This window comes from Desmodus rotundus, chromosome 2, assembly GCF_022682495.2.
Source record: "Desmodus rotundus isolate HL8 chromosome 2, HLdesRot8A.1, whole genome shotgun sequence".
Classification (NCBI taxonomy): domain Eukaryota; kingdom Metazoa; phylum Chordata; class Mammalia; order Chiroptera; family Phyllostomidae; genus Desmodus; species Desmodus rotundus.
Window position 1 is genome coordinate 121538390 of NC_071388.1, and position 17619 is coordinate 121556008.

Here is a 17619-nt window from a genome sequence, read left to right on the forward strand (position 1 = left end):
GTCCTACACACAGACTGGCAGAATGAGTTTTCTCATATATTTACTACACCAAATGAGAAGTAACATTATTTTCCCTGTCAGACAACTGTTTCTTTTCCATATCCCCATCTTCTTCCATTAGAAATATTAATATAATCTTCAAAATTATGATGCATCATTTGTTTACAATATAATTTTTGGCTGACTTACTTTTCTTCTGAGTTATAACTAGAGACGTGTTTGTTATGGTCAAGGTTATTTATGCCTCTACCCAAGACCTTATCTTACAGTTCCTAAGCCTAGATTTCTAGTGGTGATTATGAGAAGGCCTACCTAATAATACATCAAAAATTATGCTTATCAACTAAATTCTCAAATTGTATTACTCTGTCTCTTGTGTTCACATATGTGCATTCATAAATCTTGTCCATGTTAAACCTTTTAGAAAAATTTCCTGTGTTAATGGCCTGAACTTTATAGGTATGCAGTGGTGTCATTGTGGACAGGGTGCAGGTGATATATTGAAAAAAACACATTGACTTATGCGCCTTTAAACAAGACACCTTCCCTATGCTTAAGTTTGTTTATCTTTGCTGTTTAGAATGATAGCAATAGCGTTCACCTAGAAGAGTCATAGCAAGGATTAAATTAAATAATATATATAAATTGCCTAGCAAAGCATATGGCTGTTAGTAGGTTTCAGATATTATTAATTCAGTTCTAGTTAATGCTACGAAACTTGACCTTTTCTTCTTCCATTCTTCTACTAGATGCTGAAATCCCAAATTTGACCATCCCTAGGCAGCCCTGCATTAATAATTCCTGAGCCTTTATATGACAATAGCCATTTACTTTTTAATTTGGCATAGCCTAAGCAAAAAAAAATTCAATTGCATTAAATTTTTTCTACTTTTCACAGTGGGTGGGTCTTTAAGTTAATTTAGAATGAAAAGATGCATTTATGTATTTCTATCCTTTTTTTGTGTACTTGATTTCTTTACACACATAGTCGTGTGTTTTGCATTCGAGCATAATTTATGTGACTCTATATCTGTAAGTTCTTTCTTCTTCTGCTTCCACAGATATATACTTATTCCAGCACCATAAAAACAAAAGAATTCTATCCTAAAATACCTCCTAGATTATAGAAGATATGACAGAATTTAGGCCTTATTTTGAGGTATTTTAAAAGATGTTTTCTTTATATTAAAAAAACTGCTCAGATAATAATTTTTTTTTTTCTTGATCAGAATTTGGATTTCTGAATTTGAGAAGGTACTTTTCATTAATGAAACTGAAACTTTATAAATCCTTCCTTTACTCTTCTTCTCAATTCTCCCACTTTCCTCCTTCTACTTTTCATAGAATAGCCTTCTGCATATTAGGGTCAATTTCTGTCTACTAAAGGCATTCTTTGTGTTTTTGTTCTTTTGGTTTCTCTTAAATAGGAGACAGAGATTTCCTCCTTAGAGCTATACAAAAACTGCATAACAAATTGAAAATCAAATAATAAAATGCTTATCAGAACACAGACTGAAGTACTAAACAACATGGATATTAAGAAGCCAGGTATAAAATTCAAAAAGCGACTGTTAGCATTAACCACACAAAATTAACCTCAGCTACACATTTTAGCACATGGAAATAGCAGAAGAGAACCAATAGAAAGGGACTACAGCAATAGCTCCCAGACAGAAATTGTGCAATAAAATGGGAAGAAGCACCACCACTCTCTGATCACCTCTGCTATCAAAGTCTTACTACATTAATTCTTATCCATGGGCCAATTTCCATTTAGAATAATTTTAACAGAGTAAGTGAGGAAGTAGAAAGACAAAAGGGTGTAATGATCTTTACTTTCAGTTGCTGAGAATGGTTATGTAAGCAGGCAGTATTGGGTAATAGAAAGAACATAATTTTTTAATCCCCTTTGAAAATAATAGAGGTGTGCATAGGATTATGTATAAACACATCATGAAGTATCACTAGAACTTTTCCAGTTGAAAAGAAAATTAAGGTACTGGAAGACTGTCACAAATGCAGAGGAATGATTGAAAAGCTGGTATTTCCTGGGGGGGGGAGAAGCATTTTTAAAAAATATCTAGAACATCTGGGTGAAGTCAGATGAAGACAAAAAAAGAAGGAAAAAGATGAAGACTTTTGTATGTTGTGTTAGGGAATGTGAATTTCTAATCGTTGGAGGAAAAAATGAAAGGATTTTAGCTAGGAGAATCTCATTTTCAGACATGAATCTCACCAAGTTTACCCTAGCAGCAGAGTGGAAAAGCAACGGAGAATCCAGGATAGAAAAATAAACAAAAAAAAGGGGGGATAGGGAGAGAGTCAGTAGAGAGCAGGTTGGCAGATTAGAATTTCATCATCCAGATATGATGGTTGCCTGGAATGGGACTTCAAGAAGAAGAGTGTGTAATCTTGGACAACCCCAATGGTCCAAAGATCAAGGCAAGAGCTTATGTTCCCATGGCATAATGTCATTCACAATTTTCAACAATTCCCATATTGTTTGTTGAAGGGAAGCCTGTGCATGAAAACCATGTGGATGTTATCTTGACACTTTGAGATGACTGGCTATTAATTTCACTCATTAAAAATGTTAAAAATAATTCTATAGGAACTAGATGGCAGACAGCTCAATTTCATCAAGATGGCCAGGTTGTAGGATTTTGATATGAATACTATTGACTGAGCGATGAAATGTCTAGAGAAAAATGAATAATGATCTCCAGTTAGACCTGCAATAGTAACGATGTTCACCTGGTGTCTGGACATCATCCATTTATTCCCTCCAAACATATTTGTGGAGTGACTCTTATGTCAAAAGCTTGTTGCTATAAAAAAAGTACATAATTAAGTTGCGTATTGTTTAATATATGGAATACATAAATAAAGATTTTAACATTTCTATTTTCTTAAGAGATGAAATATTCTATAAGCCAGTCTATTAATTAGTTTTCTAAACAGTCACACCTAGCCTGTAGGTTTCCCTTCATGAACATTGGTCCAAAATGTAGTGGGAATCAGAAATTCTTTAAATAACATTTAAAAACAATCTCACAAACATCCAGGTAAAATGACAATATGACTGATGTGGTTTAAAGTATTTGAGACATACAACTGTAATTGAATAACAATAAATTTTTTTTTAAATATATTTATTGATTATGCTATTACAGTTGTCCCATTTCCCCCCCCACTCCACTCCATCCTGCCCACCCCCGTCCCTCCCACATTCCCCCCCTATAGTTCATGTCCATAGGTCATACTTATAAGTTCTTTGGCTTCTACATTTCCTACACTATTTTTACCCTCCCCTTGTCTATTTTCCACCTATCATCTATGCTACTTATTCTCTGTACCTTTCCCCCTCTCTCCCCCTCCCACTCCCTTAATGACAACCCTCATGTTCTAGTTGTTTGCCTAGTTTGCTCTCATTTTTGTTTTATGTGTGGCCATTAATAACTGTGAGTTTGCTGTCATTTTTACTGTTCCAATTTTTGATCTTCTTTTTCTTAGGTAACTCCCTTTAACATTTCATATAATAAGGGCTTGGTGATGATGAGCTTCTTTAACTTGACCTTATCTGAGAAGCACTTTATCTTCCCTTCCATTCTAAGTGATAGCTTTGCTGGATACAGTAATCTTGGATGTAGGTCCTTGCGTTTAATCTTGGGTAATGTAATTATGATGTGCCTTGGTGTGTTCCTCCTTGGGTCCAGCTTCTTTGGGACTCTCTGAGCTTCCTGGACTTCCCGGAAGTCTATTTCCTTTGCCAGATTAGGGAAGTTCTCCTTCATTATTTGTTCAAATAAGTTTTCAATTTTTTGTTCTTCCTCTTCTCCTTCTGGCACCCCTATAATTCGGATGTGGGAACGTTTCAAGGCGTCCGGGAGGTTCCTAAGCCTCTCCTCATTTTTCCAAGTTCTTGTTTCTTCATTCTTTTCTGCTTGGATGTTTGTTTCTTCCTTCTGGTCCACACCATTGATTTGAGTCCCAGTTTCCTTCTCATCACTATTGGTTCCCTGTACATTTTCCTTCGTTTCTCTTAGCATAGGCTTCATTTTTTCATCTGTTTTTCGAATAGATTCAACCAAGTCTGTGAGCATATTGATAACCAGTGCTTTGAACTGTGCATCCGATAGGTTGGCTATCTCTTCGTCGCTTAGTTGTCTTTTTTCTGGAGCTTTGAAGTGTTCTGTCATTTGGGCCATTTTTTTTTTTTTTTTTGTCTTGGCGCGTCTGTTACTTTAAGGGGCGGAGCCTTAGGTGTTCACCGGGGCGGGGTAATGCTGGTCGCTGAGCTGTGACGCTGTACGTGGGGGAGGGGCCGAGTGGGAGCAATGGCGCCCGCCTCACTGTCCTCCGGATTTCAATCTTTCACTCCGATACCCACAATCAAACTGGGCCCCTCTGGTGCTGGTTCCCGAGTAAGTGGGCCTGTGCACACTCTAGGCCCCTGTGGGTCTCTCCAACAACCTCTTCTGTGAGGCTGGGAGTCTCTCCTGCTGCCGCCCCAACCCCCAGGGGCGCTTTCAATCAGAGGTTTGAGGCTTTATTTCCCGGAGCTGGAGCCCTGGGTTGCACAATCTGCTTTGTTGCCCGCCGTTCGTCAGGTTTATCTGTGGGCGAATTTGGTGCCGCGCGGGGTGCTACCCGCTGCTCTGCCTGCCCCACTCTCCGCCACTCTGAGTCCGGCCCTCTCGGTTTATCTGCGCAGATGTGGGGCCGCAGGGTCTGCTAGTGCTCGGACTGCCTGCGCCATTTGTCCCACACTCTGCCAGTCTCAGTCCCGCCACAGCCGCGCGAGTCCTCTCCACCCCGGTGCCCGTCTCCGCCCCTCCTACCAGTCTGGATGAATGGTTATTTTCTATTTTCTTGGTGTTGGTGCCCCTTGTTGTTCGATTCTCTGTCAGTTCTGGTTGTGCGAGGAGGCGCAGTGTGTCTACCTACGCCGCCATCTTGGTTCTCCCCCTAAAATTTTTTTTTAAAAGTATATGGACAGCCTTCAGATAGCAGGTTATATGAGTATAGTTGTACAGAAAGGCATGGATTTAGGATTGTAATAGGATAATACAGATGATCTAATGAGGAGAGTGAAAGACAGCTTAAGTAAGATAAGACTAGATGGATAATCATGATCTCATTAGACTTTCAAGAAAGATGAATTCAAGGAAAGGGAAGAAGGTCAAAGGACAAGCTAGAGTGCACTACAATCTGTAAGTTAATCATTGAACATTCACTGCCTCCCTGACTTAGACCTCCATCAAGTGTGGCAGACATAAGTTAAACACGAAAGAGTAGAACATGGAAAAACATGATGATTCCTTCACCCTGAATGAAACTTCCCAGCTCAACAGTGCTTCTCTGCATGGTTACAGCAAACAAAGAAACAAACAATCTTTATCTTTAATAACAGTACATATGCCTGAACTGCTTCCTACTAGGGTCTACACATTTAGATTCATAGTTATGTATTTATCAAATAAGCATGGATAGCTGTAGGTTATCTCACATAATCTTCAGTCTTGCACTGTTAACATTACAGGTTAGTCAGTAGGTTTTCATACGGCTCCTCTATGTGTGCTTAGGCATAGGGGGTATATCCTTAACTAATCTAAAAGATTTCAAGATTCTTGTCATCTTTCTGTCTCTCTACAGCCATTAATACAGCTTCTTACACATAGAAGCAACATGTAAATGTGCACTGCATTAAATTGCATATGCATGTGTAGAAAATAAGAATAAAATAAATAATAGTTCAAGGTGATAAATGCTGAAATGAATACAGGTGTATATCCACTTCATACCTACACATGTATAAAGATGAATATGGACTATTGGGTCCTGAAGACTCCCTGTAATGTTAAACAGAAAGACTGGAAACGGACAATTAGGCATCTGGAAGGAGAATAGAAGTAGGAAAGGAAAAGGGGGTCATGACCTCACAGAGACCACTACTAATAGAGGCCACTGAGACACCTTTGTAATGGCAATGCTCCTCGGGTTGTCTATTACAGTAAAATATCCTGTTGCCATTGATTCACTAGCCCTTTCAGCATCATGAAATTAGGTTTGGGTTTCAGATAACATAGACACAGAGGGGCACTCAGAGGGCCATTTCTTCTGAAGTTCAACAATGAGTATTTATCAGAAAGGAGTTTGCTAATTGCCAGTGGTCACTCTCGTCATGGCCAATCTTCCTTCCAGCTACTCAGGTATTTGCTGCAGCCTGTCTCCCACTCATGTATTTATTTTAGAGTTTCCTGGTTATAAACCCACCCGTGCATGCGACATCAGAGGCTCATTCTGTTGGGAACTAGATGCACTGCACAGAATAGCACAAAGTATAGACACCAAAAATCATCTCTTAGCCTTGTTTAAATAATAGTCACTTTATTTATTCTTCTTCACTAATTGCCTGTTTAGGGAAAAAATCAATTATCATTATCTACTTTTGTAGAGTGGGAAATCCACTGTCACTGAAAACATGCTTTAACCTTAAGAGAAAAATGTCTTTAAATTATAAGCAATTTAAAAAAACAGTTACAAAACACTTCACACTTAGCCATTCTGACACATAAAGATTTCCAAGCATAAAGATTTTAGAAATGATCATGCAGCTTAAGACAATAGATCATTTCTTAAATTAAAAATGTTAAAAGTCTTCCATTTAGTTTTCTTTTAAAGTTTTATTTATTTATTTTTAGAGGAAAGGGAGGTACAGAAGGAGAGAAACATCAATGTGTGACTGCCTCTCACGTGCCTCCTCCTGGGAACCTGGTAGGCAACCCAGGCATGTGCCCTGACTGGGAATCAAACTGGTGACCCCTTGCTTCTCACGCTAGCACTCAATCCACTGAGCCACACCAGCCAGGTTCAGTTTAATTTTGTAAGTCATGTTCTGCTACACTGAGAATTTATACCTGAAAACCAAGGAGTTTAGATAAAGTACATTAATATTTACTATAATTAGGTTATAGAAACTAATGAATTAATACTCACTTTCATCAATAAAAAGTTAACAAAGAAAATTCTGTAGGCCTGACAAAATTATTTTATATGTTTTAGTAATGAACGTCTATTAAATAACTTTATGGATGCTAATTTTATATTACATATAGTACTAAAAATACTACTACTAATAATTATGGTTACAATTATTATGGTTACAAGTTATTAATATTAAGCAGAAGTGTTTATGCTCTACCAAACACTATGGTGACAGGTTTAAATAAATTATGCCATATTATTATATCCCATTTATTTATAAGGGAACAGAAGATATTGGTAAGTCTTTAAACTAGGATTAGAATACAAGTCTACCTGACTCCTAAGCCAGTACCTTTACTCTACCATCCTGGCTCTAAAAAGGACCTGAATACCCTTTCTAATAAGAGAAATTGAGTGCTGTGCTAGCTTTTGCATTCCCCTTAGAAATTAAAAATCACCCACATCAAAGCATAAATCTGATGCCAGGACAAGCCAGCTGGCTTCTCTGAGACCAGGCCTCAGAGAATCTGGAACTCTTGTCGACTTTTTCTCCTGACTGTGATGCTGCTCCGCAGCCCTCTGATATGAAGCGCAAGGATGCCTAGTAAAGGATACCTTTCTCTGAGAAACCACATTTTTTAGTGAATGTAAAGAACAATCTCTTTTTCCCAAGGCAGCCATGACTAAAACAGCAAATGAGGATTTTTTTTTCTTTTTGTGTCTCATTTTTAGGCCTTAAATATGTCCTTGATATATTAGAGATGTAACTCAATAGGAATTGAAGGCAACTAGGTGAAAGAGAAGAGACAAAAGAAGAAGTTAAGATGAAAAAGAACACATACGAACTTTCCCAGAGAGACTCCAGGAGCTTTGGGAACCTTCTGGGTATTAGAGACAAAGGAGAAAGGTCTGAGCTTGAGAAACAAAGTGAGGCTAAGGGACTATATAGGTAGGAACAAACGCTGGGCTAAGGGAAAATATTACAAATTGCATATTTCATAGTATTTGGCTTATTAAAATGAAGAGGAAGATTGCTTCTACTTATTAAAATACCTAAATAAAATCAATACAATCTATATAAAAGAATGAATTAATCACATTAATTATAATAATCATGCGTGCCTGGTACTTCATAAGATGTATTTCATTTAATCTAAAAGCAACCTTAAGACATAGGCTGTATTGCAACGTTTGTTTACCTTTGGGGAAACTGAGCCTTCTGGGAGGTTAAGTAACTCTTTGAAGGACATGCTGCTCATAAGTGACAAAACTAGAATCTGAAGCTAGGCAGTGTGATTCCACAGACAGAATACTGTTGTCTACATCCAGCAGTCATGACAAGTCATGTTATTTTCATTTCTACCATTCTTACTGAGACTCTGATGCAAATCTAGACTGTTACAGCAACATGCTGGCTGGGTTCTTAATATGGAAAATAACTTACTACTCTCAGGAACACAACACTACATCAATATCAAGTTAGTTAACCATTACCTCTTAGGGTCCTCTGTGCCCAATACCATAGTCACAATATAGTCTCATTGAAAGTATGGATTAATTTAATTCTAAAGGAAATTCCATGGTGAAAATATGGAAAAGTCAAGTTTTATGAGCACGGGAGCTGCTTCCTGGGTCATGAATCCAGGAAAGAAAATTGATAGGAATGATGTAATTGTAACCAAAAGTTTCAGCATTAGAAATAAATGTTTCCTCAATGTTACCTAAACAACTGATAAAGAACATAGGGCTCATGTGTTGTATTATGTATGTACCTTAAGGAAGTTATGCTAAGTGAAATAACCCAATCACAGAAGGGCAAAGATGCATGATTCCAATTACATGAGGTCCTGCGAGTATTAAAACACATAGAAACACACAGTAGAAAGGTGGTTGCCAGTGGCTGGGGGAGAACTGGGGAGTTCCTATTCAGTGGATAGAGTGTCAGATGTGTGAACCAAAACACTGTGCCTGTATTTAATATACTGGGTCGTGAACACACAAATTTAACCGGTAGATCTCATGTTAAGTGGTCTTACCACAATAAAAATGTTTTTATGAAATGAGCATAACTTTGATATGACAAATATATTCCCAAGAAAGAAAATTACAGGCCAGTCAATGCATTTTTTTAAAAAAAGAGGAGCATATGGCTAAACAGACATAAACCAAATTATATATTTCACAATACCCAGTAGTAACATTGAGTTCAATTTGGTACATAAGAAGAACACAAAATTATACATCCTTCTATGTTATCAATGGCAGTGTCTTTGAGGAACTCATACAAACTGAAGCTGTCCAGTCAACTACACTTCCTCTGTTGTCGTTATGGTTGTTTATAATCAGAATGCTGTCATGTGAGGCATAATAAAAATTATAAAATCTTTAGATTCCTTTTTTTTTCCAAAAACAAATAAAATACTTACATTATTAACAGTAGAGCATACTTGTTTCGGTCCGTAAAGTCTTTGGGAAAGGACAACTGTAAAGGAAGTTCTTTTAAAGAAAGAGCAAAATATTAAAGATTTAGAGTCATTTACATGTAAAACTATAAGATGCAGTGAAAGTTGTTCTCAAATAACATAGCATGCACAAAACTTTACCATAGTCATCGATATGAAGCGTTTTAATTTCTGACTTTACTATCTTCTTCTTCAGGATAGCTTCCTTCAGCATAGAATTGCTTTCCAATATAAAATATTCTACAAATCAAAAAAATGTAGTGTAAATTACTAACTGCTATGTGTTGATCAAGAATCAGTGCAAAACAACAAATAATTATGCAGCTGTTACATTTGGCAGGCACTGTGCTAAAAGCAGTGATTAAATGCTTGTAATTCCTCTCCTGGATAACCACAACAGTTTCCTAACTGAATTCCAGTGACATTTTCTCCAGTTGCCCCTATACTTAGAATTAGCATTTACATTTTCAAATGCAAGTCTGATCATGTTACTACTCTGCTTATGAATATTTAAAAGAATACAAGATTATCAAGCATGCAATGAAATGAAATTCACGAAGCCAGGATTCCAATACAAAATAACCAAGCATGCAAAAAATCAGAAAAATGCTACACATAATCAGTTCTAAATTTAATCAATAAAACCCAGAAATGATACAAATGATATAATGGATAGATAAGTATATTAAAAACAGATTTTAATTATATTCCCTGTGTTCAGTAAGGTAGAAAAATCATGAGGGTGTTAAGGTGAAATATGAAAGAAATGTAAAAAGGACATGTTCAATTTCTAAAAGTAAAAACTGCAAAATGTGAGGTACATGAAAACTATGAGATCTAAGATGAAGAAATAATGGGTAGGATTAAAAGCTTATTAGATAGCACAGAAAACAATGAATGTATCTGGAAATATAGTCATAGAGAGTATGACATTTAAAACACCAAAAAAAAAAGAAAGGAATAATGGACAAATATGAAGGGAGCATCAGTAACTCTCTGGATTTTTAAGTGATATATTAAATCTATAGATTTATTGGGGAAATTGTACATATTATAAATAGTGATCTTTCTAGTCCATAAATATGAATGTGTACATATATATATGCCTGTGTGGGTCATTAATTTCTCCCAAAAGTGGCTGCTTTTATTTTAGGGGACTTATACTTTTTAAAAAATTAATTTTTGAGTATTATATGATTTCTGATATTATTTCAAATAATATTTTGAGCTACTTTTAAACTTTGCATTGTATCATAGCTTATAAAATAGCTGATTTTCTACATTGGTCTGTATGTATAGCCAAGATAAGTTCACTCATTATTTCTAATAGTTTTGTGTGTGGATTTCATATTTTTTATTTGTTTTCTGTTTTATTTACAACTATATCTTCTGCAAATAAAGACAGTTTTTCTACTTACATATTTTTTTCTTCATTTCACTGGCTAAGTCCTCTAACACAAAGTTGAATAGAGGGTATGAGAGCAGATATTCTTTTTCCCAATCTTGGGTAAAAGCACTCAGTCTTTCAACATTAAGTTTAATGTTAGTTATGGTGTTTTATAGATACTACTATTGAGTTAAGGAACTTCCTGTCTTTTCTGAGTTGTTAGTATTTGTTGTTATTATTATTATTATTACTAAAATTAACCAAATGCTATCTTCTAAATTATTTGAATTTACAATATGCTGTACTGAGTTACATTGATCGTTGAATGTTATAAATATCATGGATTTTTCAGGTAAATCCCACATAGTCATAATATGGTATCCTTTTATAAAATGCTGGATTTTACTTGTTAGTATTTAGTTAAGAAGACGCGTATCTATATTCACAAACATTTATTTTTTTTGTCCATGTAATATAAATGTTGGATTTGTAATCTGGTTAATACTGGCATTGTATTTTCTAAAAGTGTATGTAAGCTTAGCATTCATACATTAAAAATTGCACAGCATGTACCAGTGAAGCTAACTAAAGTAGGAGGAGTTTTCTTGGTGGAAAGAATGTTAACTGAATTAATAATTTTAGTAGATAACAGAATATTAAATATTGTATCTCTTCTTGTTTGAATGTTTAACACTGTATGCATTTAAAGAAATTTATCTTTTTCATATAAGAAGTCAAATTTACTGCCATAAAACTACTTACAAGGTTCCATTACTAACATTCTAATATCTGTAGAATCTGTTGTTGACATCATCTATTTCTTTAATAAAAATGGTAATGATAACGTACTTTTAATGTTGTAAATCCATCTAGAATTTTATTGATCTTTTCAAAGAAAAATATTTTAGTTTTTACATGTTTTTCTCTACTGTTTGTCTATTTTATATAGAATTTATTTCCACTTCCATCTGTATTATTTTATTCCCTTAGCTTACTTTTCAATAATGTGCTCTTCTTCTTCTTTCTTAAGATGGAATCTCAAAGGATTGATTTTAAAGTTTTCCTTTCTTATAAAGTAACAATTTAGAGACATAAATTTATTTCTAATCAAAATGTTAGGTTTCCTCACATTTGGATTAGTTTTGTTTTCATTTTCACTTGGCTCAAAATATTTCTAAGTTATTTTTCTCAATTCTTCTCTAATCATGCTATTTGTGTCCTTCCGTGAGAGGTTTTTGTCCTTCGCGTATTGTCCTTAAGGTACACATGTTATTGCATAGATAAGCCTTGTCTGTGTCCTTTATTAGTTCTTTCAAATTGCAAGTCTCATGACAAAACATTCTCAGCCTCTTTATTTTTTATTTTGGTTGCGCTTTTGTCATTCTAGTTTGAGGACTTTGTTTTGTTTTTCATCTATATTTATTTTTTACATTTTTTTATTGTTCAAGTACAGTTGTCTCCATTTTCCCTTTCAGGGATCATTTCTATAGTTTGTTTCATCTGTATTTTAAACATTTTATCTCTATTACATTTTGGTGTGTTTTCTTCTGATAAGTCCACAGTCATTCTTGGCTTTGTTGCTATGTATGTAATATGTGGATGCAATGTGTTTCTATTTTGATGCTTTAACTTTTTTAATCACTGTTTTCCTATTGGGATTTATCCTGTTTGAGGTTTGTTGAGCAATTTTTTCACAAGGGATTAAGCAAAGAAGAAAATCATAGACACATATTAGTGATTAAAAGAAGGAAAGTGGGTGGGGAGGTAGGAGAGGGTACAGGGGGGATAAATGGTGACGGAAGGAGACTTTATTTGGGGTGGTGCACAATACAATATTCCGATAATGTATGATAAAACTGTACACCTGAAACCTATATAATTTTGGATTTGGCCAGTATTTCATCAAATATTTTTCTATGCCTCTCCTTTCTGATTCCAATTTTAAAAATATAAATTAAGTTGGGCTTTGTTCATTTCTTTCATTCTTTTTCCTCTGTGACTCAAGTTTTCTTTGATAATGTTTCAAATTCACTGGTCTTCTATAAGATTTAATCTAATTTTGCTACTTAGGAACTAAGGTTTTTTTTTCAGATATGTTAAGTTTATAATGTTACCTTAAATAACATATGCTGTTTTTTCTTCCCATCTTAATTTTTCTTGATCTTTTAAAAATATTTATAATAGCAGGTTTTTCATATTTGTCAGTGGGTTCCATCATCTCTGTCATTTCCGAGTCTGTCTCTATCCACTGCCTTTTTCTCTTCCCTAGTGAGTCATATTTTCTGGTTTCTCCACATACTCAGTAGTGTTTTATTAGATTATGACCATTGTGATATTAATGTTGGTGGGATCTGGATTTTGTTCTCTTATTTTAAAAATATTAGAATTTGTTCTTTCTGGCAGATATTTTAGGCTATTTGTAGGTCAGCTTAATCATTTCAAAGTTTTTAAAAATATATTCCTTAGTGTAGATTTAAGTGACTTTTGCTGTGTGGATAGTTCATTGCTGTTGAAGCCTGACTCTCCCCGGATCTCTCTTGAACATCACAGTATCCTGCACTATGCAAGGTCTGAATTTCCTAGGCCCAAAGAGTGCCTTCCTATAACATTTACATTGTATGTTTTTAGGTATTTTCAGCAATAGACTCAAGAAGAAAGCTTGTAGCCTTATGCAGATTTCTGGGGTTGTTTCTCTCTGTCTCTTCCTCTTCTCCAGTGTCTTTATTCTGACTCTACAATAACATACTTTAGTTACCTCTTGATATCCAAAGGGGACTGCTTTCAGAATCCACAATCAGAGGATGTTCAAGTCCTTTATATAAAATGGCACAGTATTTGCATTATAACCTACACAGTCCCTCCTGTATACTTTGAATAATCTCTAGATTATGTATAGTACCTAATAAAATGTAAATGTTATATAAATAGTTGTTACACTGGGAATAATGATGGAAAAAAGAAGTGTGTAAACATACAGTACAGCTGTAACTATCCATAGGTCTAATTACATTTTACACATCAGCAACAATATAACATTTTTCCTAGAATGTTTTCTATCCACATTTAATTGAACCCAAGGATACAGAACCTGCAGATACAGAGGGACAGCTTGTACTCTTCTTGGATTGCTCCTCATTTCACTAGAACTCAGAAAATGATTCCAGCCAGAAAGCCAGAGCAATTACAATTAAATTTCAGTTGTTTCTCTTCCTTCAGAGATGTACAATATGTCCTGTTGGTCCATGCTTGGAAATTGTTGTTTTGTATATTTTATCCAGTTTTAATTTTATTTTTTCTTTTCCTTTCTTTTCTCCCTTTTTTTCTCCTCTCCTTGTTTCTATTTCTTTCTTTTTGACAAGAGGCCATGTCTACCTCCAGTTACTCCATGGACAGATTAAGAATTCTTTAAATTGTCAATGTTTATCATTGATAATTTATTGTTAAATTCAAACTCCTTAGAATGAAACATAACACTTTTATGATGTTTCCAGTCTATCCCTATAATTTCTATATCTTTGCTTTTTAAAATATGCTTTGTCCCATCCACATTGAACAACCTTTTCTTGAAAACCTGAACATTTTTATGTTTTCTTATGTTTGTACATTCACATTCCTTCTTCCTGAAATGCCTTTGCACTGACTTCTTTTTTGGATTTATGCCTCTTTTACTAGGAAAATTATCATATTGTATTATAACCATTTAATGTTCTGTTACCTGCATTGGAGTTTGAATTTTATGTGTAATTTCAGGCATATCAAACTCCCTCTCTTGTAAATAAGTGCCATTCTCTATAATGCAAATTAGAGAAATTGGGTATTCTCAGATTTTTTCCTACCCCCAACATATATAAAAGTTCAAATTATTTAAACAACAGTATATTTTCAAGAAAGCTATCCTAAACATTCAATTATAAAATTTAAATACTCTGTAAACATTCATCATGAATTCAACATTTAAAATCAAAGGACTATCATAAAAATGCTCTTAATGCACTTACATGTGGAAAAAAACATTCATTTTTATATTTAGAGGAAGCGAATATTACTTGATATTTGCTAGCTACAAAGGGACAATTTTTAGGAACTAAAGCCTGTTAAATGTTTAAGTACAGAACATCTTCCTAAAAAAGTTTTTTATAAAATAAACAATGGTTTATTGTAGTAAATGGCTAATTGATTAAATGAATGGATAAATAGATACAGCTAGAGGCACAAATATGAGGGCAATATACTAATAATCGTTCAGTTTCTCTTTGCTACCAAATATCAGTGGGAAAAATAAACCTATTACATTAGCATATGGGCAGTTGATAAATTTTTACTTCTAACTCAAAGGCCACTCATTGACTTGTGAAATAAAAGTAATCCATGGTCACAGGAAAATAAATTCCATTTAAGAAAATATATAGAAAATATAAAAGCCATTTTAAAAATATCAAGAGCAGATAGCATTTTATCATGACAAATTCAGAAAATAAGCTTAATTTGGGGGGGGGGAATGTGGAGAGAAGGATGTGTTAAAACATAATTTTAAGTGTAGTACTGAGGAGAAAAGAGAAGAAAATTGGAACAGAAAATTGTGAAGGCAAAAGAAAGGAGAGATAAGAAAGTAGAAGTATAAAGCAGGATGAGGAGAAAGGGATGGATTGGGGAGAAAAGAAAAAGAGAGAAGAGACTAAAAACTGAGGGTAAAAGAAAAATATCATATATACAAACTAAAGAACAAATGAAAATATAAGAGGAGGAGAGGGAACAATAGTAATGTGATACAAAGGACTTTTGAAATGTTAAAGTAAAAGTTTACATATTTATACCTTGTCTCAAGTCACTGAGCATTTTATTGAAGGGTTTCTTTATCATTGTAAAAATAATATATGTCTACTGTAGAGCATTGGGCAAACACTCAAGAAAAAAGAAGAAAAAAATCACCTGGAACGCTGCCAGATAGATGGAAGAATTGTATTTATCATTTGCAAATATTTTCTTCCTGTCATTTTCTATTCATTTCAAATAGTTTTTTTTTTTGAGTGGCATAAACATCTGGACTCTTTAATTACTTAAAAATATAACTTAAACACTTTTGAAGAAATTACTTTAGTAAATCTATTTTTATTTTTTATTACTTTTTAATTTTTCAATTACAGTTCACATTCAATATTATATTATTTCAGGTGTACAGCATAGTGGTTAGACACTTACATAATTTAAAAAGTGATCTCCCCAATAATTCTAGTACCCACTGGCACCATGCATAGTTATCACAAAATTATTGATTACATTCCCTGGACGGCACATCAGTCTGTATTCCATCCCTTCATCTTTTTCACCCAGCCTCCCAACACCCTTCGCAACACATTCATATCTTTAATCCTAGTGGGAAACTAATGGCAACTTTGTTAGAAAAATTTGATGAAACTTTAACAGAGGACTATTTACAACGACATGGACAATATGCAGGGGATCACAAAAAATAGTGAAATAACCCAGGGTTTGTATGACAGTAGCTAGGCCTACAGGCCACAGGGAGAGAGCAGCTACTTGGAGATGTTTGTGTGAAAGTTCAACCATGTCCTCCAGCCAGGACCTGTAGCAACCTGGGTGACTGCAAAGGGCTAGAACCAGGGGGTTAGCTACTGCAAAATGACTTTCTCTTGTCTCCAGCTACCTACACGATTTACTTCAGACAAATCCAAGTGACAGCCAAATGACAATAGAACCTAACTCATCCATACACACTACTTCTGGGGCAGAGACTGGGACAGAGAAAAATAGAGTTACGACTGGTTCTGGAAGGACAAATGGAAAATATCCAGCATAATAATTTATATTCCATTGAAATTTATTTACATATTACTCTTTTTAAAGTTGTATTATGCTTTTTCACTATCATCAATAGCTCTATTATAATTTTCTCTAGAGTTGTTTCCTCAGTATAAACTATCACAAGGAAAAACACTAAATAAATAGGTATACAAGATTTAAGGCTTATGACTTATTCAAAATGTTTGCTATAATTTATATTTCTACCACGAAGTTAAGAGGTTCTCATTATATCCTCATTAGCAATGTAAATTTTGATGTTATTAATTTGTTAGAAAAAATTGCATGGCAGTATTTTACTTTGTATTTCTTCAGTAACTAGAGGGTTTAAAGGTTTTCCATGTTTATTACATAATTTCATTTTTCTTTTTTTAATTTTATTTTCATGCCTTGTTCTACTTCCTGTGACCCCCAAGTGAGTCGTGACTGCCTGAGTAGTGTATCAATGTTTAATGAAAGATCCACTGGCCCAAAGATTTGGTTGCAATTAAATGTACATTTCTTCTTAATAGTTGTCTTTTGAAAGGAAATTTAGGCACATGACCACTGTTCACAGCCCCCTTTTATTTTTCTTGACCCTATAAAGATCAGAATTTCCTTATAAACAGGGAAATCAGAAAGATTTCCTTTAGACAAAAATGTTTCATGATTTGCAGCAAAACACATTAGAAAACAACAATGCCTTGTGAACATGGAATAAAATTTATTAACATTTTTAAATGATTTTTAAATAGTAAGTTTCACAGAATATACAATGTACACAAATAGTTGCCTTTTATTGAGTGCATCTTATGTTACAAATACATTTCATTTCAGATCCCACAAAAGGTATGTGATGAACTCATTTATACAGTGATTTTGATATACTGTTTTTGTTATAATTATTGCTGTTGTTAGTATTAATATTGAATAGATTTAACTTGTTTACCATAACCTTTTAAAGATTTATACTAATAAGTAGAA

The 17619-nt window shown here is 34.3% G+C and overlaps 1 protein-coding gene across 2 annotated transcripts in view; it reads right to left on the minus strand.

Annotated features, from left to right (window-relative positions):
* DPP10 (dipeptidyl peptidase like 10) overlaps window positions 1-17619 on the minus strand; it is a 722439-nt gene that overhangs the window by 22608 nt on the left and 682212 nt on the right. For both annotated transcript variants that reach the window (XM_024569627.4, XM_053918597.1), the window contains exons 18-19: window positions 9591-9689; window positions 9414-9483 (exon numbers count right to left, since the gene is read on the minus strand). In XM_024569627.4, coding sequence (XP_024425395.1) covers window positions 9414-9483; window positions 9591-9689 — 169 coding nt within the window. The remainder of the gene's footprint in view (window positions 1-9413; window positions 9484-9590; window positions 9690-17619) is intronic.